General features: G+C 39.5%; 1 protein-coding gene across 1 annotated transcript in view; it reads right to left on the bottom strand.

Annotated features, from left to right (window-relative positions):
• The window catches only part of LOC128658292 (uncharacterized), a 33,676-nt gene extending 20,317 nt beyond the window's left edge, over positions 1–13,359 (bottom strand). The window contains exon 1 of the mRNA XM_053712826.1: positions 13,065–13,359. Coding sequence (XP_053568801.1) covers positions 13,065–13,359 — 295 coding nt within the window. The remainder of the gene's footprint in view (positions 1–13,064) is intronic.
• Positions 13,360–25,960: the final 12,601 nt, after the last annotated feature.

The following is a 25,960-nucleotide window of genomic DNA, read 5'->3' as shown; positions in this document are numbered from 1 at the left end:
CTGAAATATATTTATTAAATGATGTCTTTTTTAGCCTTCAGCGTAGAGGGACATTAAGCTATATGTTATGTATGCATTTTGTATAATAATCTTATATTTGACCAACTTAATATGTTTTGTTATTCAATCATTATATTGTAATTATATATATATTCGTGGATTAAATACATCTCTACATAGGCTATTTTGATGCTGATTGTTGTTTGCATATAGATGCCTTATATCATTGACTAAGATATGTGCATTTATTTGTATTTTAACAAGTATATTTAAAGACTGAATGTAATTCTATAGTACATTCTAAATATGTTTAAATTCTTGTATGATATTTGTTACAATGTATACAAAATATACATTTTGAATGACCCCTTTAAGGACACAAACATATTGTATTTTGATTTAAGATTGACAAAATAAACTAAAGGGGAAATTACATTCTATATAGATATTTGATGTCTAACCCAAGAGGTAAGATTGTAATAAATACATAATATTACTAAGTATAGTTAAATGACTCCACTAGAAAATTACATAGATTAACCTGGCATCCAATAACTAATTTTGTAAAAATATCAAGTTAAATGACCTACCATTTATAAATGTAATAATTGTAAAATATTTTCTAATAATGTTTTGAGATACCTAAGGAAGATACATGATCTTATACAATTCTTTTTACATTCAACAACACTGTCACTTTCATGTAATTGAACCACTTCACCTTATTAAATGTTAAAACAATCATAATATTAATACATATCCTAAATATTTTTAATATATACTTTTTAAATATAAAAGCATTGAAGAATCTGACTCCCCAATTAATGTTAAAAGATATATTTTAATATTCTCTGAAGATTTTTATTTTCTACTATTAATGCATTATTTTCTCTTATGCATGTGCTTGTCAAATAGCCAACTACCAGTCATGGGAGTCCAAGTTTTATTTATTTACAGATTATATTGATATATATTAGAATCTGTTAAAAATAAACATATATTTAATTGAAAATAATTAAATATTCCAGGAAGTCATCAGATGCCAATCTGAAATGACAAATAATAAAAATGGAACAAAGTTAATACACACGTTGTAAAATATTCATAAAATACATTTAAAATCATATGGTGTCTATGCTCTAACTTTGATCAACATTTTTTAAAGATAATCATTACATTGATTTTAAATTAATGAAATACATACACCATTATATTGTTGATTAAAAATTATATTTAAATATCAAAAATTAAAATTATACATAATAATGTATATCACATGTAAACAATATATGTATGCTGAACATAAATGTAATATTTCATGTCCATTCAAATACCTCTATATCAACTATAATATGTATTCCTTTTTCTGATTGTGATCCCTAAATATCTCATTAAGAACTAAATATGACTAATGTATGTAAGCTACTAATATTCTACAGTCTTCACTATCATGCATTGGTACACCAACCTGGACAATGCATGGTCTTTGAAAGTCAATTCAGGGGTAAACAGTTGATCTTCAATAGGTGTCTTATTCATCAGTTCATTAAATAGAGGACTGGGAAATCACATCTAAAAAAGTACAATCATCTAAGTGTCTGATTGTGATCCCTAAATATCTAATTAAGAACTAAATATGACTAATGTATGTAAGCTACTAATATTCTACAGTCTTCACTAGCATGCATTGGTACACCAACCTGGACAATGCATGGTCTTTGAAAGTCAATTCAGGGGTAAACAGTTGATCTTCAATAGGTGTCTTATTCATCAGTTCATTAAATAGAGGACTGGGAAATCACATCTAAAAAAGTACAATCATCTAAGTGTCTGATTGTGATCCCTAAATATCTAATAAAGAACTAAATATGACTAATGTATGTAAGCTACTAATATTCTACAGTCTTCACTAGCATGCATTGGTACACCAACCTGGACAATGCATGGTCTTTGAAAGTCAATTCAGGGGTAAACAGTTGATCTTCAATAGGTGTCTTATTCATCAGTTCATTAAATAGAGGACTGGGAAATACCATCTAAAAAAGTACAATCATCTAAGTGTCTGATTGTGATCCCTAAATATCTAATAAAGAACTAAATATGACTAATGTATGTAAGCTACTAATATTCTACAGTCTTCACTAGCATGCATTGGTACACCAACCTGGACAATGCATGGTCTTTGAAAGTAAATTCAGGGGTAAACAGTTGATCTTCAATAGGTGTATTATTCATCAGTTCATTAAATAGAGGACTGGGAAATACCATCTACAAAATAGAAAATCATCTAAGTGTCTCCAATAGGATGTCTCCACAGCCTTATTCTATCAAATAGTTTGCACTTACCATGTGAACATGTATTTGTATGGTTTTCAAGGTCAGCAGAATTGAAATATAATGCCAGACATGATCCCATTGGTATACTTCAATTTCAATCTTGGCTTTTTCCCCACTGTCAGTCTTGGAAATCTTCACTGTCAGGCTTCACATTGTTCCCTTTCAGTCTTTAGATTAAGTCATCTCCCTAATGTAAGAAATTATATATAAAGATTTCATACAAGTGTGTGAATAAGTTCTGTACCCCTCTCCCACCCCCCATTTCATAATAAATATCTATCACTAGCTTACTAAGCCTGTGTATGAACCTGTGTTATTTTCTATCAAGTGTGAAGATGAGTCATATTGAGCAGAACAAACCTCTGTGTGACATTGAACCATAGTCATTCTAGAGTATCCCTTTCTGATTATGTACATTTTAAGTAATGTGTAAACAAAGTTATATTTTTTAAAATGTATGCCATATGATGTATTTGTGTACAAATCATGCCAGCAACAGTCCATACATTTCTACTTACCATCTGATGTCCTCTTTAAAAACCAGGTGGCAAAGACTCGCTATAGGACCCAATGCCCAGAGCATCACCTATATTATGAGAAATAAAGATTATTCTAACATTTGATCAATACTAACATGTTTGCACAATTCTCTACTTGTCATTTCCCTAGAGTTCACATCTATTGAAAATACTCCAGTGTAACTTCTATTATTTACCGTCTAAAGTGGCGGTTGATGACGTCTGCTCTGACATCAAGTCCCTCGTCCTGGAATTCCCCCTCTAGAACAGGATCATCCTCCTCATCTCTGAGGAGGTCTCTGTCCACCGGGACGGCCTGCAGCATCCCAGCCCGCTGTGCAATATTATGCAGGACGCTACAGGCTACAACGATCTTAGCCACCTTCTTTGGGTTGTACTGGAGTGCTCCTCCAGAACGGTCCAGGCACCTGAATCTCATCTTCAGGAGCCCGAACATCCTTTCAACCACCGCCCTGGTTCTCTTATGAGCCCTATTGTAGCGCTCCTCAGACACATCAGTTGGGCTACGCAAGGGGGTAATGAGCCAAGGCCGGCTCATGTACCCAGAATCACCTATAAATTTAGAACAGAACATAATTCAAACAGAATACTTAAACTAGTATATTGTTGTATAAATATATTTGTTAAAAACCATAATCCATATTAAAAGTTGTCAGAAAGATAAAATAAAAAAAATAAATTTATATATAAATCTGTATCTTGCCATTTCATCTAAGACATGCTACATATGCGTATTTCTCCTAAACCAAACCTTGTGTAAAATGCTAACTACATGGTTACATTGCATTCTCTATCTGAACACTTAAGGTAAGACATGCTACATATCTGCATTTAAATAAAAATAGACATTACCAGAAATAGACAATGACAGGGTTAAATTGCATGAGCTAATATCTTGCCTTTTCATATAAGACATGCTACATATGCATATTTCTCCTAAACCAAACCTTGTGTAAAATGCTAACTACATGGTTACATTGCATTCTCTATCTGAACACTTAATGTAAGACATGCTACATATCTGCATTTCAATAAAACTAGACATTAGCGGAAAAAGACAATGACAGGGTTAAATTGCATGAGATAATATCTTGCCATTTCATCTAAGACATGCTACATATGCGTATTTCTCCTAAACCAAACCTTGTGTAAAATGCTAACTACATGGTTACATTGCATTCTCTATCTGAACACTTAAGGTAAGACATGCTACATATCTGCATTTCAATAAAACTAGACATTAGCGGAAAAAGACAATGACAGGGTTAAATTGCATGAGCTAATATCTTGCCATTTCATCTAAGACATGCTACATATGCGTATTTCTCCTAAACCAAACCTTGTGTAAAATGCTAACTACATGGTTACATTGCATTCTCTATCTGAACACTTAAGGTAAGACATGCTACATATCTGCATTTCAATAAAACTAGACATTAGCGGAAAAAGACAATGACAGGGTTAAATTGCATGAGCTAATATCTTGCCATTTCATCTAAGACATGCTACATATGCGTATTTTGACTAAACCAAACCTTGTGTAAAATGCTAACTACATGGTTACATTGCATTCTCTATCTGAACACTTAAGGTAAGACATGCTACATATCTGCATTTCAATAAAACTAGACATTAGCGGAAAAAGACAATGACAGGGTTAAATTGCATGAGCTAATATCTTGCCATTTCATCTAAGACATGCTACATATGCGTATTTTGACTAAACCAAACCTTGTGTAAAATGCTAACTACATGGTTACATTGCATTCTCTATCTGAACACTTAAGGTAAGACATGCTACATATCTGCTTTTCAATAAAACTAGACATTAGCGTCGGTAAATAACAAATGGTTAAATTTAATCCTATAGCTGAACATGACGCTAACAGTTAAAAAATACAGGGGCAATTGTCAAAATAATTAACCATGTTGAGCACAAATACTCACCAACGAGATAACCAGGGGGCATTTGTCTTTCCTCAAACTGTCTCCACAGGGACGACAGAGAGAGGATGCGGGCATCATGACAAGCCCCTCCAAAATTCGCATACACATGCATAATCCTCATCCGTGCGTCACAAACATACTGCACGTTGAGGCTATGAAAATGTTTGCGATTTCTGAAGGGCAAGTCATCAATTGGAGCACGCAGCGCAATGTGGGTACAATCAATGGCTCCCAAGACATTGGGCAATTGAGCAATATCAAAGAATTCCCGCTTCAGGCGCCTCCAATCACCATCATTCTGTGGGAATCCTATGTATTGCTTACTGATACGTACCATGGCGTCCAGAAAGTTATTAAACACCCCAGAGAATGTACCTTGAGCCAGGCCATGCATGTACAGTTCTCCGGATTGAAAACTCCCTGAGGCCAGGACGTATAGACAGCTTAGCATCTTACTCATGGGGGGAACAGCAGTCCTTATTTGTATACGTGGCTCCAAATGAGGTTTAAGAAGCTCGTAAAGGCCAATGAGCTGTTCGCGATCGAGCCGATACTTATCAAAAACCTCAAAGTCACTCATGTTTTCCAAGGTGGGTCTCACCCTGTAGACACGAGGACCTCGAACCAGACGAGCCCTTCGTCTCGGTCTGAGCCGCCGAGGCTGCCTGATTCGACCAACAGCTAGTTCGCCAATAGCACCACCAGCAGCGTCTACCATGTCATCGTCATCCATCTTTCAGAACAGCGTAACAAGGTAAGCACTTGATCTGATGTGGATCACAAGTGATGCATTGGCCATGTTGTTTGGGGGATTTATAGTACAATTAGTCCAATGGTAGTGAGTTTGTAATGATTGCTGATTGTATTCACTTGTTTGTATGTGAGCGGCGCGAATGCTTTCACAGTGGGCGTTTATTTGTTGTTTGCTGAAATGTTAGTTTCAAACAATGATTCTCAATGTGAAAGTGTCAAATATCACACATACAGTGCATGTTTGTAATGTTTGATCATATGCGTAATCAATATTTCTTAAACGCGATCTTATAGTAACAAGCACACGTCCAGGCTAACATGAATGAAAGTGCATAGTTGTGTATAATGTGCATCAAATGTGATCGATCAATGTTGCTGCAATATTGTTTGTAAACGATAAAGTAACATCTGCCATCTGTAGTATTGAATATATAAGTGATTGTCGATCTGTCAATATTGTATGCGTCCCTTTAAAATTGCACTAATGCTGAATAACTTCCGGCTGCCATCTGTAGTATTGTATATATAAGTGATTTCCGAGCTGTCAATATTGTACGCGTCCCTTTTAAATCGCAATAATAATTCCGAACTTCCCGTCTGCCATCTGTAGTATTGTATATATAAGTGATTGCCGAGATGTCAATATTGTATGCGTCCCTTTAAAATCGCACTAATACTGAATAACTTCCGGCTGTCATCTGTAGTATTGTATATATAAGTGATTGCTGAGCTGTCAATATTGTATGCGTCCCTTTCAAATCGCACTAATACTGAATAACTTCCGGCTGTCATCTGTAGTATTGTATATATAAGTGATTGCTGAGCTGTCAATATTGTATGCGTCCCTTTTAAATCGCAATAATAATTCCGAACTTCCCGTCTGCCATCTGTAGTATTGTATATATAAGTGATTGCCGAGCTGTCAATATTGTATGCGTCTCTTTTAAATCGCAATAATAATTCCGAACTTCCCGTCTGCCATCTGTAGTATTGAATATATAAGTGATTGCCGAGCTGTCAATATTGTATGCGTCCCTTTCAAATGGCACTAATACTGAATAACTTCCGGCTGTCATCTGTAGTATTATATATATAAGTGATTGCCGAGCTGTCAATATTGTATGCGTCCCATTCAAATGGCACTAATACTGAATAACTTCCGGCTGTCATCTGTAGTATTGTATATATAAGTGATTGCTGAGCTGTCAATATTGTATGCGTCCCTTTTAAATCGCAGTAATACTGAATAACTTCCGGCTGTCATCTGTAGTATTATATATATAAGTGATTTTATATCTGACAATATTGTATGCGTCCCATAAAAATTGCACGAATACTGAATAACTTCCGTCTGCCATCTGTAGTATTGTATATATAAGTGATTGCCGAGATGTCAATATTGTATGCGTCCCTTTAAAATCGCACTAATACTGAATAACTTCCGGCTGTCATCTGTAGTATTGTATATATAAGTGATTGCTGAGCTGTCAATATTGTATGCGTCCCTTTCAAATCGCACTAATACTGAATAACTTCCGGCTGTCATCTGTAGTATTGTATATATAAGTGATTGCTGAGCTGTCAATATTGTATGCGTCCCTTTTAAATCGCAATAATAATTCCGAACTTCCCGTCTGCCATCTGTAGTATTGTATATATAAGTGATTGCCGAGCTGTCAATATTGTATGCGTCCCTTTTAAATCGCAATAATAATTCCGAACTTCCCGTCTGCCATCTGTAGTATTGAATATATAAGTGATTGCCGAGCTGTCAATATTGTATGCGTCCCTTTCAAATGGCACTAATACTGAATAACTTCCGGCTGTCATCTGTAGTATTATATATATAAGTGATTGCCGAGCTGTCAATATTGTATGCGTCCCATTCAAATGGCACTAATACTGAATAACTTCCGGCTGTCATCTGTAGTATTGTATATATAAGTGATTGCTGAGCTGTCAATATTGTATGCGTCCCTTTTAAATCGCAGTAATACTGAATAACTTCCGGCTGTCATCTGTAGTATTATATATATAAGTGATTTTATATCTGACAATATTGTATGCGTCCCATAAAAATTGCACGAATACTGAATAACTTCCGTCTGCCATCTGTAGTATTGTATATATAATTGATTTGCGATCTGACAATATTTCTTAATTGTCCCATTGAAATCTCCATAATAATGCTGTTCAAAAGTGTGGTTTACGTATATGTTGTATTGTAGTATTGAGTGTTAAAGTTCCGAAAGGGGCGGTACAGTCGTGAATCTGTGATGTGTATGGTTGAATCTTCTAATGACGTCATGATATTATTAACCTGCCTATGTAGTTGTGAAATCCTCATTGTGTTGTTGTATTGTGCTACATTGTTATTGTGTGCTGAATAAAATATAAATGTGTGCTTTGTGGTTGCGTGATGGGTGATGCGTGTTATGTACATGTACGTATATATTGTGATTGTGTCCCACATATGCTGACTTGTATATAGCGGTCTGGCATTGTTGTTCCTTCCCATAAAGTGACATCTGTAATCTGGTGTAATGATGTTCTTCTTGTACGTAATTCCTAATGGTTTCTGGTGATGGAATCATGATGTTACAAGTACAGTCAAATCCATATGTTGTGTTTTGTGATTCCTGTAGAGAATGTAATGTGTTTGTCCCCCATCATTTGAATGCACATGTATGAGTGAATGTTAAACGTAATGTATGTGCATCCATGACTGATTATGTGTTAAGCCTATGTAGATATGCAGTTGCTGCAAGCATATGAGTTGAATAACTGAAATGCAATAATAAAGGTAAATGAGAGATGTTTCCCATTGTGTAGTGTTTGTGAATCCAGAAATGTGTATTGAATTTTATTTTAATTGTAAATGTAATTTTATTGAAATAATAATGTGTTACTAGTGATGGGGATTTTTAGTTGATGTAATCTAAAAGTGTTAAAAATATTTATGGTGTGGTGAATATTTAATATTAAAAACCATATGTCCACCATAGGGAAATAGTCATTTCTTGATCTATTTATCATCGCTAGGTCTAACGCATGAAATCATGTATTTTCTAGCGCTGGTATTTGGAGTTTTTCAGTCTACGCTATTTGCGTGCGTTAGGGAAATGAGGGTTTCGCGTGCACGAGCACGTCTTCCCAATAGAAGTCAATGGAGGCTCCAAATATTTCTCTTTTTTTTTTCTAAGACTGGTTTTCCTCGTAAAGTGAGTGACGTCATGATCTTGTGTGAAAAAGTCGCTAAATCGTGTTCTTTTTGTAATAAATAAATATTTTGTGTATGTCATGTGGTGTATATTGTTTGTATGCATCGATGAGTGTATGTTTGTGATAATGTTATTAGTTAGATGTAGGTATATGAGGGTCTTTTCCCGTGTGTCTATGTAAGTCAATGGGAAAATGGATTTGTGTGGATTTTTTTCAAACACCCGAGATCTCGCAACTTTAATCCTTTGTATTTTAATGAAAAAAAAAAATATAAGAAAAATAAAGATAGTGTTGTGTTTGTATGAGTGTAAGTGTACTTTGTGTAATATTTGTTTTGTGATTCGTGGATGTTTTTTTTTGCGGTATATGTTTACTACTGGGTCTGAGGTGGCAGTAGAAAGGTGAGCGTTAGGTGTATTTTGAGTGGCGGTAAATAAACTCTAAATACCGGAGTGCGTAAGAAACCCGCGTTAGGAGCCTCTAACGCTGGTTTTTACGGATAACGCCGAACTCTAAATCTAGGCCCAAAAAATTAGAAACTAATTGAAAGCTACCTAGTTCGTGTAGTAAATGTGGAATTGATTCAGACGGATTTGTAAGGAAAAACAGGATGTCATCGGCATATAATAAGGTTTTATGTTCTGTGGATATAATTTTAATGCCTGAAATATCCCGATTGGATCTTACTTTTGATGCTAAGACTTCCACCACACAGGCAAATAACAGGGGAGATAAGGGGCAACCCTGTCTAGTCCCATTGGTTATGTGAAATTTATTTGATAGAATACCATTCACCCTTACCCTTGCTACTGGTAACGTGTAAAGAGCAAACACCTTAGATAGAAAAGAGTCAGCCATCCCAAATTTCTGGAGTGTCTGACGTAAAAAGGCCCAACCGACGCGGTCAAAAGCTTTCTCCGCGTCGGTTGAGGCCACCACCGCTGGTATCCTATGTGTTTGTATGTGATTGATCAGGTGGAAAGCTCTAACCGTATTATCCTTTGCTTCCCGCGAATGTATAAAACCCACCTGGTCATTAGATATAATATGCGGCAGAATTAACTTTAATCTGTTTGCTAGCACTTTCGCGTATATTTTTATATCCGCATTCAGGAGGGAGATGGGATGAAAATTTTTGGTTTTATTTGGGGGTTTGCCTTGTTTTGGCAAGACTGTTATATGAGCCTCCAGACCTGATGATGTGAAAGGTGACTCCTCAGTGGTATCGTTAAAGAGAGATAGCATATGGGGTATCAATATATCTTTAAACTTTTTAAAATAATGGTTAGTGAAGCCGTCGGGCCTGGGGCCTTGTTAGTAGGGAGCTGAGATATGACATTTTTAATTTCGTTATAAGTTATTGGTTCCTCTAGAGTTTGATTCTGCTCTTCTGTTATTTGTGGAAGGGATATGTTCTTCAAGTACTCATTGATGCTTTTGTTTTTATCTGACTGCCTGCTGCCCCCCTGTTTAAATTATAAAGTTGTTCATAATATAACCTGAAGCTTTCCGCTATCTGTTCGGAAGTGTGGATCTCTTTATTCTGTTTGTCAAGTAGTGTTAAGATATAGTTCCTGTTAATCCTTCTTTTTAGCTTCCTAGCTAATATTGGACCACTCTTGTTATCACCATCATAGTATTTCTGATTTAGCTTATGGGCTTGTTGTTTACATTCCTTGCCCATTAAAAAATTGACCCGTGTTCTACTATCTGTTAGTTTTTGAAGAATGTCTGTCTGTGTTGGGTGCTTTGTTAGTTGTTCTTCTAGAAGTGCGAGTGAGGTTAGTGCGTCATTTAGAATTATATTAGTCTGTTTGGTCTGAAAAGTATGAATGCTAATCAGTTCTCCTCTTATAACTGCCTTATGTGCATCCCACAGAGTTCTACTGTCTACTTTGGGGGGGGTGTTTGCGTTAAGAGTAAAATATTCTATCATGGTTTTTTCAATGCGCTGATAGTGTATAGGATCTTCAACTATACTATCTTCCATTCTCCAGACTCTGTGACATCTAGGAATGTGAGGCCAGTGAAACTCGCATCTAACCATTGAATGGTCTGACCACGAGTTAGGAAGTATCCTCAGCCGTGTGACCATAGCTAAACTAGTAACATCTACCATGAAATAGTCAATGCGAGAGTGTCTATTATGCGGATTGGAGTAGAAAGTATATTCCCTACTCTCCGGGTATGTTATTCTCCACGCATCGTGCAGAGTCAGATCTCTCATATATGCTTTAACCGAATTAATCACTTTGTGTGGAACAGAGGAGGTCTGGTTCGAGTTGTCTAAAGTGGGATTCAATGTCAGATTAAAATCACCCCCCATTATGATTGATCATTTTGAGGCCTCTAGGATCAGATTAGCCAAATGTTTGAAAAATACATCCTGTTTAGTATTTGGGGCATACACGTTCACAAGGATGACCATAGAATTATATATCTTCCCTATCAATATTAGGTAACGTCCATGTTTATCTGAGTATTTCTTAATTAGAGTGAATGGGATCTTTCTGTTTATAAGGATACCCACACCATTTGTCTTTGTGTTGTTAGATGCGTAGTACGTAGGACCAAATTTATAAGCAAATGTTTTAGGTTCCCGTCCCCTGAGAAAGTGTGTTTCCTGAACGAAAACTATGTCCCCCTTTTTCTGTTTAAAATCTTTCATGGCCAGGTTTAGTTTATATTGGTTGTTAAGACCCTTTGTGTTAGCTGTAATTAAATTCAAATTACTTATCCCTTGTGCCTGCATTTTCCATTTTGTACTGACCTATGTGGTGTGAGAAAAAGAACCCCAATACCTGAAAATCGGTGGTGGGCATAGCCCCTGTAGACTTGTCTAGATAGTAGAGTGTTCTGTGAGCTATACTGACTTGACTGTGGGAGAAGACATAACTGTATCCATGAGATTGCATCTCTGTGTCTGCATTCCGAATTTAGATTGCAATTATGAAGAGAACAATACAAAAAACAATAACAACAAAAAAGACATAATAACATAAATGAACATATAACCTCTTGGACAAACCCGCCAATTGAGGTAAACATTATCTTGAGGAGTTTGTACAATACCTATTCCTGCTTAACAAAGATATAATAATCTTGTGAGATAAAGGCATAACGTTTTATAAACAATTGCAAACAACCTAAGGTAATTTAGCTACCACCTATCGTAATAAATTAATACGACTATGTATCCTGTTAACTTTTTTATGCAGTATAAAGAAGTCAATAGTCCCATAACAAGCCATATACAGTCATGGTTAGGCACTGATTACGCAGCTATTCAAGTCTGGGTTCTTGCCCCTGGAATAGTTCTGTTATGTGTAGCATCTTTCCCATATAGAAAATACCAATAGTGACCCGTAGGAGTCTTCATCAACCTTACCAGTCCAGGGTGGAAAGTTAAGAAGTGGTTTTATCTCCTGTTACAGTCATATCAGTGAGATCTCGATTTTTCTTCCGTTTCGGAGAAACTTTCAACCAGCTCTGCGATGGTCCTTTGGATGGTGGTTTGATTGAACGCTTAATTTTATCCAAGCGGGGCTTTTCTGACTCGGTCATAGAGACCATGATTCAGGCTCGTAAACCTGTAACTAGAAAGATTTTCCATAAGATATGGCGTAAATATCTCTATTGGTGCGAATCCAAGGGCTACTCATGGAGTAGAGTTAGGATTCCTAGAATTTTGTCCTTTCTCCAAGAAGTTTGGAAGAAGGTTTATCGACGAGTTCACTAAAGGGGCAAATCTCGGCCTCATCTATTTTTTCCAAAAATATTTTTATTAAGGCAATGGAAATCAGAGTTACAATCTCAGGATGAAGGACAATATTTCAGGCAATAATACCAATCTGTAATTGCGCACCGTAAGCAAGTATAAACAAAACACTAATTGAATTATGGTATTGTCCTTCATTGTTGCCTCCGTTTTTAGATCGTGAAACACTCTGGCGTCAACAATGTAAAATAGATCCACAGTCAGGATCTGGTAGCTGGTACTTATCAGAAGACATAGTTCTCGGCGTTTTACAAGAGTGTTTTACAAGAGTAGAGCAATCCGTAATGAACAATATGTAAATTTTTAAACTTTAAAGCATGACATATCAAACAAGCATAGTGGGGTAATGGGAGGTATAGAAACCCGAAGAACCTCTTCTGGGGGGGGGTAGGGGCAGAAAAAAACAACAACAAAAAACAAAGGGGGGTCCAAGAGACCATGAAGGGATGATCGGGCCACCATCAGTCCAGACTAGCCTAAAGTATTACGGAGCAAGCTGACCGTCAGCTGGTCTAGGAGTTGCCCAGATGTATCTCCAACCCCCCTATGTTCATCCCATAAGAACCAGATAGAGCAATAGAGGTCATAGCGGCCCTCAACTCTGAACGCGTATTCTTCCATTTTTTTAATATAGTCTAGGGTCTCCAGTACTGGGGCTAGTGTTAGAAGTGTGTTTTTTGTCCAGTGTCTAGCTATAACAAGTTTTGCTGTGAGGAGAATGATAACACAAAGTAGTCGGGTTGGTTTTGGGAGATCCTGCAGTCCAAGGTGAAAAAGTGCCATGTCTCCCGTAAGACTGTCAGTCAAACGTAATTGTCTTAGTAAGTCCGCTACCTGAGTCCAAAAGGTTCCCAGACTGGGGCATTGCCACCAGACGTGTAGGTGTGTACCTCATCGTGTGTAACCCCTCCAGCATTCCGCTGAACGGGAGGGGAATATTCTGTGCAACCTGGTCGGGACCCAGTACCACCTGAGTAGGATTTTAATGTATAATTCAAACAGATTAGAGCACCAAACTGCTGCGTTGACATCCTGGAGAGCGCGCTGCCAAGTCCCATCAGAGGTCACCACCCCCAGGTCCCTCTCCCAATCCTCTGTAGACTGGGTTTTAATGAAGCAGAAGGAGTCGAGTAGAGCTTTGTAATGGAACGATAGGGTTCCCCGTAGAGATATGCCCGTCAACCATCTCCTCTCCCACTTGGTGAGGACTCGCGTGTTCGATTTCTGAAATCCCCAAGACAGAAGGAGTGAGACCAGGCGAAGGTACTCGAACTGTAGCTCTCTGGGGAAGTTGTCCATTGGGTAGGCGTGGGGTGGGATAACTAATGCGTCCCCTCTATACAGATCCGAAATCAGTCTGATCTCCAAGGCCTCCCACTTCTTGGGGTGGGAGTCAGGGAGGTAATGCAACAAAGCCCTAATTGAATGTATTGGGGAGGGGTGTGGCACGACCGAATCAAGGGATCGTAATTCCTTCCAAATTCTCAGGCAGGTCTTGATTATGCGATTATGGATTCCATTTAAGACCTCAGCATGGTCCGGGATCCATATAAGGTCGGCCAAGTCGACTCCAGCAGGTAACGAACCCTGTTCTATTTGGAACCAGCAAGAGGAGCAATCTTTAACCCCCCAAGCAGTTATATGTGAGAGCATAGCTGCTTTGTAGTAATAGGGGATATTAGGCACAGAGATGCCCCCACATCTTTTTGGTTTTTGTAGTTGCGTCAGAGGCAGCCTCGCGTGACGGTCCTTCCAAATGTACTTTGTAAAGACAGACTGGAAATGGTTGAGAAGATATGCCAGGACTGTAACCGGGAGGCACCTAAATAGGTAAGTCAGCTTTGGGAGCAACAGCATCTTCTCAGCCACGACCCTACCCGTCCAAGACACCTCCGAAACTTTCCAGCCAGCAACAGTCTGCCGAAAATCCCTAAGAAGGGACCCATAGTTCGTGGCCACAATTCGTTTGGGATCATGAGAGCATTATACCCAAATGTTTTAGTCCTTCAGTGGACCATTTAAAAGGGTAAGACCCTCTCAAGGTCTCTAATGTGGTCTCGGACAGGCCTATAGTGTAGGCTTCTGTCTTATTGTAATTAAGTTTATAATATGTTAAATTTGCAAATTCAGCCAATATTTTGAACAGTTCAGGAAGCGATTCTTCCGGTTCAGATAGGAATACTGTCAAATCATCTGCAAACAGTGCCAGAACCTGCGGAGCATCGTAAAGTATTAGGGGCTGGACGGAGGGGGTTGACCGAAGCCTGGTTGCCAAAGGCTCTATCATCAGGGCAAAAAGAAGAGGTGACAGAGGGCACCCCTGTCTTGTGCCATTCTTTATATCAAAGGCCCTAGATACAAATCCTCTTACTCTGGCTGATGGGCTGGAGTAAAGAGCCATTACTGCCGTGATAAAGGCAGTAGGAAACCCGAAAGAGCGCAAGACTTCAACCATATAATCCCACCGGACCCTGTCGAACGCTTTTTCAGCATCCAATAACAGGGTAACCAGTGGGATCCCGAGTGCTGCCGCCTCAAAAAAGATGTTCAGCAGGCGTCTTGTGTTGTCCGAGCCCTGGTGTCCAGGGGTAAATCCCACCTGGTCTGGGTGGATCAAGACCGGGAGGGCCCTATTTAACCTCAAGGCCAGGATCTTGGCGTATATTTTTACATCGCCATTTATGAGGGAAATTGGACTATAGTTTTCATCTGGGTCCCACACCAGGTTGCAATCTCCATCTATAAGTACATGTCCTTGTTTAAGTCGACTCACCTTACTCAGTATACTACTAAGGAAATGGGTCTGGTTGACATTAGGGGAGTACAAAGCCACCAGAGTGTTGTCGAGGCGACAGACGCATATAATATATCGGCCCGAAGGGTCAGATTCAAAGTAAATAGGCTTGTAGGATATGTGTCTACCAATCAACACCCTGACGCCTCTAGCCTTTTTATGAAAGGTAGAGGACAGACGAACCGGAAAATCCCTAGGTTTAAACATGGTGGCCCGAGACTCCATCCAATGAGTCTCCTGTATAAAAGCTACATCCAAGCGTTGGGCTTTTAAAAATTTGAGAAGCAGGCTTCGTTTAGTGGGGGAGGTAAGGCACTGAGCATGCTAATTCTCATTGTGGATGTGGCAAAAAAAAAAAGGGGGTAAGAGGACTAACCTAGATGGGGGGGGGGAACTGGGGATATGGTACACTCTGAAATTAAGTAGGTTCGGCCTCATCTATTTTGTTACACAAATGTCTGGCAGATGTTCCAGATGTAGAATCATTCTGTCAGGCCTTGGTCAGGATCAGGCCTGTGCTCAAACCAATTACTCCTCCATGGAGTCTTAATTTAGTTCTAAAAATTTTTTCAAGGGACTCCGTTTGAACCTATGCATTCCTTAGATATTAAGTTGTTATCTTGGAAAGTTTTGTTTCTTGTTGCTATTTCTTCTGCTCAGAGAGTGTCAGAGCTCTCTGCATTATTTTCCATTCAGATAAGGTAGTCTTACGTACTAAATTAGTATTTCTTCCTAAGGTTGTTTCTGATTGGAACATTAATCAGGAGATTGTTGTTCCTTCCTTGTGTCCTAAGCCTTCTTTTCAGAAGGAAAGACTTCTGCACAATTTGGACGTGGTCCGTGCTTTAAAGTTTTACCTGCAGGCGACTAAGGACTTTTTGTCAGTCTTCTTCTTTGCTTGTGGTTTTCTCAGGAAACCGTAAGGGACAGAAAGCTATGGCTACTTCTTTCTTTTTGGCTGAAGAGTATCCTACGTCTTGCATATGAGACTGCTGGACAGCAGCCTCCCGAGAGAGTTACGGCTCATTCCACGAGGGCTGTTGCTTCCTCATGGGCGTTCAAACATGAAGCTTCTGTGGAACAGTTTTGCAAGGCTGCAACTTGGTTCTCTTTTCACACTTTTTCAAAGTTCTACAAATTTGACACTTTTGCCTCGGCTGAGCCCTCTTTTAGGAGAAAGGTTCTTTAAGCAGTGGTGCCTTCCGTTTAGGTTCCCTGTCTTGTCCCTCCCGTATCATCTGTGTACTCTAGCTTGGGTATTGAATCCCATTAGTAATTAAGATGATCTGTAGACTCATCGTGTCTTAAAAAAGAAAAGAAAATTTATGCTTACCTGATAAATGTATTTCTTTTTTGACACGATGAGTCCACGGCCCACCCTGTTCTTTTAGACAGGTTGTGGGTTATTGTAAACTTCAGACACCTCTGCACCTTGGCTTTTCCTTTCTCTTCCTAACTTCGGTTGAATGACTGGAGTGGGAGGGAAGGGAGGAGCTATTTAACAGCTCTGCTGTGGTGCTCTTTGCCTCCTCCTGCTGACCAGGAGATGAATATCCCATAAGTAATTAAGATGATCCGTGGACTCATCGTGTCAAAAAAGAAATAAATTTATCAGGTAAGCATAAATTTTCTTTTTCTTTTCTTTCCTTAACTTCAGTCGAATGACTGCAGTGGGAGGGAAGGGAGGAGCTATTTAACAGCTCTGCTGTGGTGCTTTTTGCCGCCTCCTGCTGACCAGGAGGTGAATATCCCATTAGTAATTAAGATGATCCGTGGACTCATTGTGTCAAAAAAGAAATACATTTATCAGGTAAGCATACATTTTCTTTTTAGAGCAAGATATGTACATGCCAGAGAAACAGAGAAACTTTATTCTTGAATCTATTAATTTTGTGTTAAAACACAATTATTTTATATATCCTGATACTTTTTTTTTTTGCAGACTTGTGGAACGGCCATGGGGGACAACATTCGCCCCGAGCTTTGCTAATTTATTTATGGGTTATTTTGAATTACAACACATGTACCCATCTAAGTTTTGGGCGAGTGTTGTCTACTATGGCCGTTTCATAGATGACCTTTTTATATGGAGTGGGACTGAAGAAGAGGCCATAAGCTTCATACAATTTCTTAATGATAATACCTTTGGGATCTCTTTCTCACATAATATCAATGCAGTGAGTATGGAGTTTTTGGATGTCACCCTAGTGTGGGATACAGATGGGAGTGTATACTCCAAAACCACCTTAAAGAAGGTAGATTGTAATAGCTACATTGATAGGAGTAACCATCATCCTAGATGGTTGAATAATATTCTGTACAGCCAATTCTGTAGACTACATAGAAATTGCAATAAGGATCATGATTTTAGAGAGGAAGTGGACCTCTTAATGAGTAGGTTCAAAGAAAAAGGATATCATTTGTGAATACTAGCTCAGGGGTACACAAAGGCTGCAGCTAGAGATAGGGGTGAACTGTTACAGCCTAAAGTCAGAACAGAGAATAAATATGAGAATGCACCAACATTTATAACACAATTCAACAGTAACTACAGAGAAATTAAATGCACAATAGAGAAATATTGGCCCATCTTACAAAATGACACAATATTGAAAGAAATAGTGGGTGAAAAACTGCTTTGTGTATTTAGAAGGGCTCCTACCCTAAAAAAAATTCCCTAGCTCCAAGTAAGGTGGGTGCCACTAAAAAAGGTTTTGAGGGATCCCAAAAAGTGTAAGGAATCTTCCGGTTTTCTAAATCTCAAAAAAGGGGTCTTTAAATGTGCTAAAAATAGATGTTTAACATGCAAATATATTAGGCATAAGGATACTAGTTTTAAATCCAACTTTACAGGAGAAGTGTTTCCTATTAGAACTAGAATAACATGTGAAAGCATTTGTGTTATTAATCTTATTACTTGCGTATGTGGCAAGCAATATTGTTGGCATACTAGTAGGTGTTTGAGAACACGTTGGGGTGAGCACCTCAGGAATATTATTATTATTATACCTTATTTATGAAGCGCCATCATATTCCGCAGCGCTGTCCATGGATACAGTTCATTAAATAAAACAATATAAAACTTCTAAGAAACAGGACAACATTTACAAACACAGGAGGAATTGAGGGCCTTATTCCCGTGGGAATTTACAATCTTGAAGGATAGGAGGTTGAGAAACAGGAGGTGAGGACTGCAAGATTGAGAAAGATGTTAATGCAGAGTTAGACGAGGGAAATGTTAGGTGAGTGAAATTAAGTTATTATTGAATTGGGTGGTAGGCTTCTCTGAACAAAAAAGTCTTCAGAGAGCATTTAAAAGAAAAAAGATTAGGGCAAAGCCTGATAGAACGAGGGAAAGTGTTCCAGAGGGTAGGTGCTGCACGACAGAAGTCATGCATTCTAGCATGAGAGGTGGTGATAGTTGCAGATGCAAGGAGCAGGTCATTGTTGGAACTTAGTGGGCAGCTGGAGTATACTTGTTGATTAGAGAGGATAGGTAGAGGGGAGCGGTGTTGGTGAGCACTTTGTATGCAAGGGTGAGAATTTTGAATTTAATTCTGCTGTGTATGGGGAGCCAATGAAGGGACTCGCAGAGAGGTGCAGCAGATACAGAGCGACGGGAAAGGTGGATCAGCCTGGCAGAGGCATTTAGGATGGATTGAAGGGGGGAGAGGCGGGAAAGAGGAAGGCCAGAAAGTAGGTTATTGCAGTAGTCAAGTTGGGAAATAACAAGGGAATGGATTTCATTGCTTTGTGGTGTTAGCACACAGAAAAGGTTAAATCTTGGAAATGTTGCATAGATGGTTGGGGCAGGATGTAGAAAGCGATTGGATATGGGGGGCAAAGGATAGATTTGAGTCAAGTTTATCTCCGAGACAGCGGACTTAGGGAAATGGTGATGCCGTCAACAGGGATAGAGAAATCAGCGTAGAGCTTGAGAGGGGGATAAGAAGGAGCTCAGTCTTGGACATGTTAATCTTTAGGTGGTGAGAGGGCATCCAGGAAGAAATACCAGATAAGCAGTCGCTGACATGAGAAAGGACAGAGGGAGAGAGAGCAGGGGTGGAGAGGTAGATCTGGGTGTCATCAGCATAGAGGTGATATTTGAAGCCATAACTGTTGATGAGTTTACCCAGCGAAGAAGTATAAATGGAGAAGAGGACCCAGAACAGATCCTTGAGGTACTCCATCAGACAGAGGCATTGGCGGCTTTCCCTTTGCTTGATGTATGAAGCCATTGCACATTGCAATATTGGGCTGTTCTGCAGGTCGCATTTTTAAGGATAGTTATATCCTATATAGATGGAAGGACCAGATCATTCGGATGGTTGTTTTTGGCGTGATTTTCAGGACTTTAGCGTTTCTTTCCTCATGGGTGAAGGGCTTTGAGAAACGTTTATTATGTGTTATGTACTCATACTTATAGTCTAGTGCCCATTTATTTGTTTCATCATGAGGACTTGCATTGCAGCCTTGAGAGGGGTCATTTTTATTCTGTGCCATACTGTAGGTGTTAGTGTCTACATAGAGCAGTCCCGGGTTTTCAGTCTACCCATCAGACCCGACTTTTTCCGCGTCAGAACGGAGGCTCTGGTGTTCAGCTATCATAGCACGCATACAGCAGCGCTGGATCGAGTGGTGGTTCCACATGGCAGCGGGCAGTGTATTTAGTTTATTATTTACTATATAAAGTGCAGTGATTACATTATTTAGCTATTAGCTGTTTATACTGAGAGGCAGTGTATTTAGTTATTGTAATGGAAGCTTACGTTACTTTTGTACTTGGAGAGGACTGCAGGCCAGCCTCCTCCCCACTGACTATGGACCCAAGAACTTGAGGGGATTCTATGATTTGGGAGGTGGGTGCCCAGGGTACATTTGGAGTACTTTTGCCCTAGATTCAGGGTTACCCAGTTCCCATGAATTCCCAGAGACTCTGAGGACTGGAGGGAACTGATACAGAGTTGGGATTCCTGTGTTTTGTTGGAGTATAATGTGACAGCCCAATTCACTATTGCCTGCTCCAACCCCCCCCTTTAGACTCAGAATGTTTGAGCTGATTGCAACCTCCTGCTGTTATGTGTCTGTATATCTAGTCTGTGTGTGAGACACAGAGCAGGAGATTGCACACAGCACATACAAGCTAATGCTGAGACCTCCTGCTGTTATGTGTCTGTATATCTAGTCTAGGTGTGAGACACAGAGCAGGAGATTACACACAGCACAGACAATCTAATGCTGAGACCTCCTGCTGTTATGTGTCTGTATATCTAGTCTAGGTGTAAAGTGTCTCTCTGTTATTTTGTGAGTCATCAATTGTCATTTTGTATGTCAGGATGTGATTAGAATCTTGTTTAACTAACCATTGTCTGATGTTTGTCCCATTGTATAATATTTGTTTCTATTGATTATGTGGTAACTCCCCCTTTGTTGGAAATGTATAAAAGCTGTGTTCTCTGTGCAATAAAGCAGTTCCCATTTTTGACCCTCAAGCATTCAGTCTTGGCTAATGTTCTTGGGGGTAGCTATAACAACTAGCAGCGGCCGTTATTCTAATAGCGGCAGGTATCCAGTGGAGGTTCATGGGTTGGCGTTTGGTGGGAGGAAGCTGACTTTAGCGGGTATACCCAGTCTGGGGTACCGAGACCCGCTACAATTGGTGGCAGCGGTGGGATCTGCTTCCTCCTTACGGAGCAGTTCCAAACTACCAGTGCGACCTCAATGGAAATGGAGGCTGAATTCCAGTGGAGATTGCAGGCAGTGCTGGCCCAGTTTGATGGCACTGTCTAGGCAGAGGGCAAACTGGCCTGGAAGGATATAGTTCGACGGAAACTCTGGCACGAGGCTCTCCAGTTCGAACAAGACTACCAGGGAAAGTCCCTTCCTACTCCAGAGCAGCAATACTGGCTCCAGATGGATCTACGAATGCCATTCCTGGGAAAGCAGCCCCGGGACGAATGGATGGCCAAATTGGACGGATTGGTCCAGACAGAGATGGAGGTGGATGAAGGGTACCGGGCACTGCGGTGGTATGTGGCCCAGGTGTCCAGTCAGGAGATGGAGACGGATGATCCTACAGAGGGCTATGACTACGGCGGCCCAGGATTGCTATTTGAAAGTCTCACACAGGACCCCCACTGCGGGAGTATGGCAGAGTGGCGTCAGGAGGACATACTGGAACATAGAGAGCTGAGGCTGAACCTTACAGAAATACCCGGGCTGAGGGACGATCTTGATTACCTAGCTGCCCACGAGTGGGAGCTAGAAAAGGCATATAAAAGGCTTTTAGATCTCGTTCAGCAGCATGCCTCAGAGCCTGAAGAGGGATATGGTGTAGTGATCAAGGATTTATTGGACTTTTCCTCAGAGGAGTGGCAACCGGTAATGAGCTACCATGAGCTGCTAGACCACAATCAGCAGCCTTGCCCTGAGCTTGCCACAACAGTAAAAGCGCTGGCAACAGGGCAAGGCACCAATGGCCTCTGTCCAGCAAGTTTGATATCTCTGGAGTCTCAGGTAGTCGATTTCTCTACACAGCCACAGGCTCCAGAGGTTTATAATTTAATAGACTTTTTCTCTGAGGAGGGACACACTGGTGAGTCTCCAGCAGAAGAGATGGCAACATGGCAGAGCACCCCTGGCCTCTGCCCAGCACCTGCGGCAGCTCCAGGAAGCCCGGGAGAGGAGGTAGCCAACCTCTCTCCACAGAAGCAGAGTCAGTTTCAGGGAGAGGAGGTAGCTGACCTCTCTCCCCAGCGGCAGAGTGGTTTCCAGGGAGAGGATGTAGCTGACATCTCCCCACAGCGGCATTGCCAGTTACAGGGAGAGGAGGTAGCCATCCTTTCTCCCCTGTGGCAGAGCTGTTTCCAGGGAGAAGAGGTAGCTGACCTCTCTCCCCAGCGGCAGAGTAGTTTCCAGGGAGAGGATGTAGCCGACCTCTCCCCACAGTGGCAGAGCCAGTTACAGGGAGAGGAGGTAGCCGACCTCTCTTCCCAGCAGCAGAACCAGTTCCAGGGAGAAGAGGTAGCCTTCCTTTCTCCCCAGTGGCAGAACGGTTTCCAGGGAGAGGATGTTGCCGATATCTCTCCCCAGCGGCAGAACCAGTTCCAGGGAGAAGAGGTAGCCTCCCTTTCTCCCCAGCGGAAGAAAGGTTTCCAGGGAGAGGCTGTAGCCGACCTCTCCCCACAGTGGCAGAGCCAGTTACAGGGAGAGGAGGTAGCCGACCTCTCTCTCCAGCAGCAGAACCAGTTCCAGGGAGAAGAGGTAGCCTTCCTTTCTCCCCAGTGGCAAAGCTTTTTCCATGGAGAGGATGTAGCTGACCTCTCCCCACAACAGGAGAGTCAGTTCCAGAGAATGGAGGTAGCCAACCTCTCTCCCCAGCTGCTGTACCAGTTCAAGGGAGAGGAGGTAGCCGACCTCTCTCCCCAGCGGGAGAACCAGTTCCAGGGAGAGGAGGTAGCCAGCCTCTCTCCCCACCAACAAAGCAGGGCCCAGGGAGAGGAGGTAGCCGACCTCTCTCCCCAGCAACAAAGCAGGGCCCAGGGAGAGGAGGTAGCCGACCTCTCTCCCCAGCAGCTTAGCGTGTTCCAGGAAGAGGAGATCAGCATTCTCACTTCCCAGTGGCAGTGACCAAAAACAAAAATGGAAGAAAGTTTTGGGCTGGGCCATCCGACTAACACAGGTCCAAACCAGTGGGTGGTCTGGTACCTGGTTAGTCTACCCCGGGGGGGGGGGGGGAAATGTAACGGAAGCTTATGTTACTTTTGTACTTGGAGAGGACTGCAGGCCAGCCTCCTCCCCACTGACTATGGACCCAAGAACTTGAGGGGATTCTATGATTTGGGAGGTGGGTGCCCAGGGTACATTTGGAGTACTTTTGCACTAGATTCAGGGTTACCCAGTTCCCATGAATTCCCAGAGACTCTGAGGACTGGAGGGAACTGATACAGAGTTGGGATTCCTGTGTTTTGTTGGAGTATAATGTGAGAGCCCAATTCACTATTGCCTGCTCCAACCACCCCTCCCCCTTTAGACTCAGAATGTTTGAGCTGATTGCAACCTCCTGCTGTTATGTGTCTGTATATCTAGTCTGTGTGTGAGACACAGAGCAGGAGATTATACACAGCACAGATAATCTAATGCTGAGACCTCCTGCTGTTATGTGTCTGTATATCAAGTCTAGTTGTAAAGTGTCTCTCTGTTATTTTGTGAGTCATCAATTGTCCTTTTGTATGTCAGGATGTGATTAGAATCTTGTTTAACTAACCATTGTCTGATGTTTGTCCCATTATATAATATTTGTTTCTATTGATTATGTGGTAACTCTCCCTTTGTTGGAAATGTATAAAAGCTGTGTTCTCTGTGCAATAAAGCAGTTCACATTTTTGACCCTCAAGCATTCAGTCTTGGCTAATGTTCTTGGGGGTAGCTATAACAACTAGCAGCGGCCGTTATTCTAATAGCGGCAGGTATCCAGTGGAGGCTCATGGGTTGGCGTTTGGTGGGAGGAAGCTGACTTTAGCGGGTATACCCAGTCTGGGGTACCGAGACCCGCTACAGTTATTATTTACTATATAAAGTGCAGTGATTACATTATTTATCTATTAGCTGTTTATACCGAGAGGCAGTGTATTTAGTTTATTATTTACTATATAAAGTGCAGCGATTACATTATTTATCTATTAGCTGTTTATACAGAGAGGCAGTGTATTTAGTTTATTAGTTACTATATAAAGTGCAGTGATTACATTATATATCTATTAGCTGTTTATACTGAGAGGCAGTGTATTTAGTTATTATTTACTATATAAAGTGCAGTAATTACATTATTTATCTATTAGCTATTTATACAGAGAGGCAGTGTATTTAGTTTATTAGTTACTATATAAAGTGCAGTGATTACATTATTTATCTATTAGCTGTTTATACTGAGAGGCAGTGTATTTAGTTTATTAGTTACTATATAAAGTGCAGTGATTACATTATTCATCTATTAGCTGTTTATACTGAGAGGCAGTGTATTTAGTTATTAGTTACTATATAAAGTGCAGTGATTACATTATTTATCTATTAGCTGTTTATACTGAGAGGCAGTGTATTTAGTTATTATTTACTATATAAAGTGCAGTGATTACATTATTTATCTATTAGCTATTTATACAGAGAGGCAGTGTATTTAGTTTATTAGTTACTATATAAAGTGCAGTGATTACATTATATATCTATTAGCTGTTTATACTGAGAGGCAGTGTATTTAGTTATTATTTACTATATAAAGTGCAGTGATTACATTATTTATCTATTAGCTGTTTATACTGAGGCAGTGTATTTAGTTTATTAGTTACTATATAAAGTGCAGTGATTACATTATTTATCTATTAGCTATTTATACTGAGAGGCAGTGTATTTAGTTATTATTTACTATATAAAGTGCAGTGATTACATTATTTATCTATTAGCTATTTATACAGAGAGGCAGTGTATTTAGTTTATTAGTTACTATATAAAGTGCAGTGATTACATTATATATCTATTAGCTGTTTATACAGAGAGGCAGTGTATTTAATTAGTTACTATATAAAGTGCAGCGATTACATTATTTATCTATTAGCTGTTTATACAGAGAGGCAGTGTATTTAGTTTATTAGTTACTATATAAAGTGCAGTGATTACATTATTTATCTATTAGCTATTTATACAGAGAGGCAGTGTATTTAGTTTATTAGTTACTATATAAAGTGCAGTCATTACATTATTCATCTATTAGCTGTTTATACTGAGAGGCAGTGTATTTAGTTTATTATTTACTATATAAAGTGCAGTGATTACATTATTTATCTATTAGCTGTTTATACAGAGAGGCAGTGTATTTAGTTTATTAGTTACTATATAAAGTGCAGTGATTACATTATATATCTATTAGCTATTTATACAGAGAGGCAGTGTATTTAGTTTATTAGTTACTATATAAAGTGCAGTGATTACATTATTTATCTATTAGCTGTTTATACAGAGAGGCAGTGTATTTAGTTATTATTTACTATATAAAGTGCAGTGATTACATTATTTATCTATTAGCTATTAATACAGAGAGGCAGTGTATTTAGTTTATTATTTACTATATAAAGTGCAGTGATAACATTATTTATCTATTAGCTGTTTATACTGAGAGGCAGTGTATTTAGTTTATTATTTACTATATAAAGTGCAGTGATAACATTATTTATCTATTAGCTGTTTATACTGAGAGGCAGTGTATTTAGTTTATTATTTACTATATAAAGTGCAGTGATAACATTATTTATCTATTAGCTGTTTATACTGAGAGGCAGTGTATTTAGTTTATTATTTACTATATAAAGTGCAGTAATTACATTATTTATCTATTAGCTATTTATACAGAGAGGCAGTGTATTTAGTTATTAGTTACTATATAAAGTGCAGTGATTACATTATATATCTATTAGCTGTTTATACAGAGAGGCAGTGTATTTAGTTTATTAGTTACTATATAAAGTGCAGCGATTACATTATATATCTATTAGCTGTTTATACTGAGAGGCAGTGTATTTAGTTTATTATTTACTATAT

The sequence above is a fragment of the Bombina bombina genome, chromosome 4 (genome assembly GCF_027579735.1).
Source record: "Bombina bombina isolate aBomBom1 chromosome 4, aBomBom1.pri, whole genome shotgun sequence".
NCBI classification, from domain to species: Eukaryota; Metazoa; Chordata; class Amphibia; order Anura; family Bombinatoridae; genus Bombina; species Bombina bombina.
The sequence above is the reverse complement of the archived record's forward strand: the minus strand, read 5'-3'. Positions and strand labels throughout refer to the sequence as shown.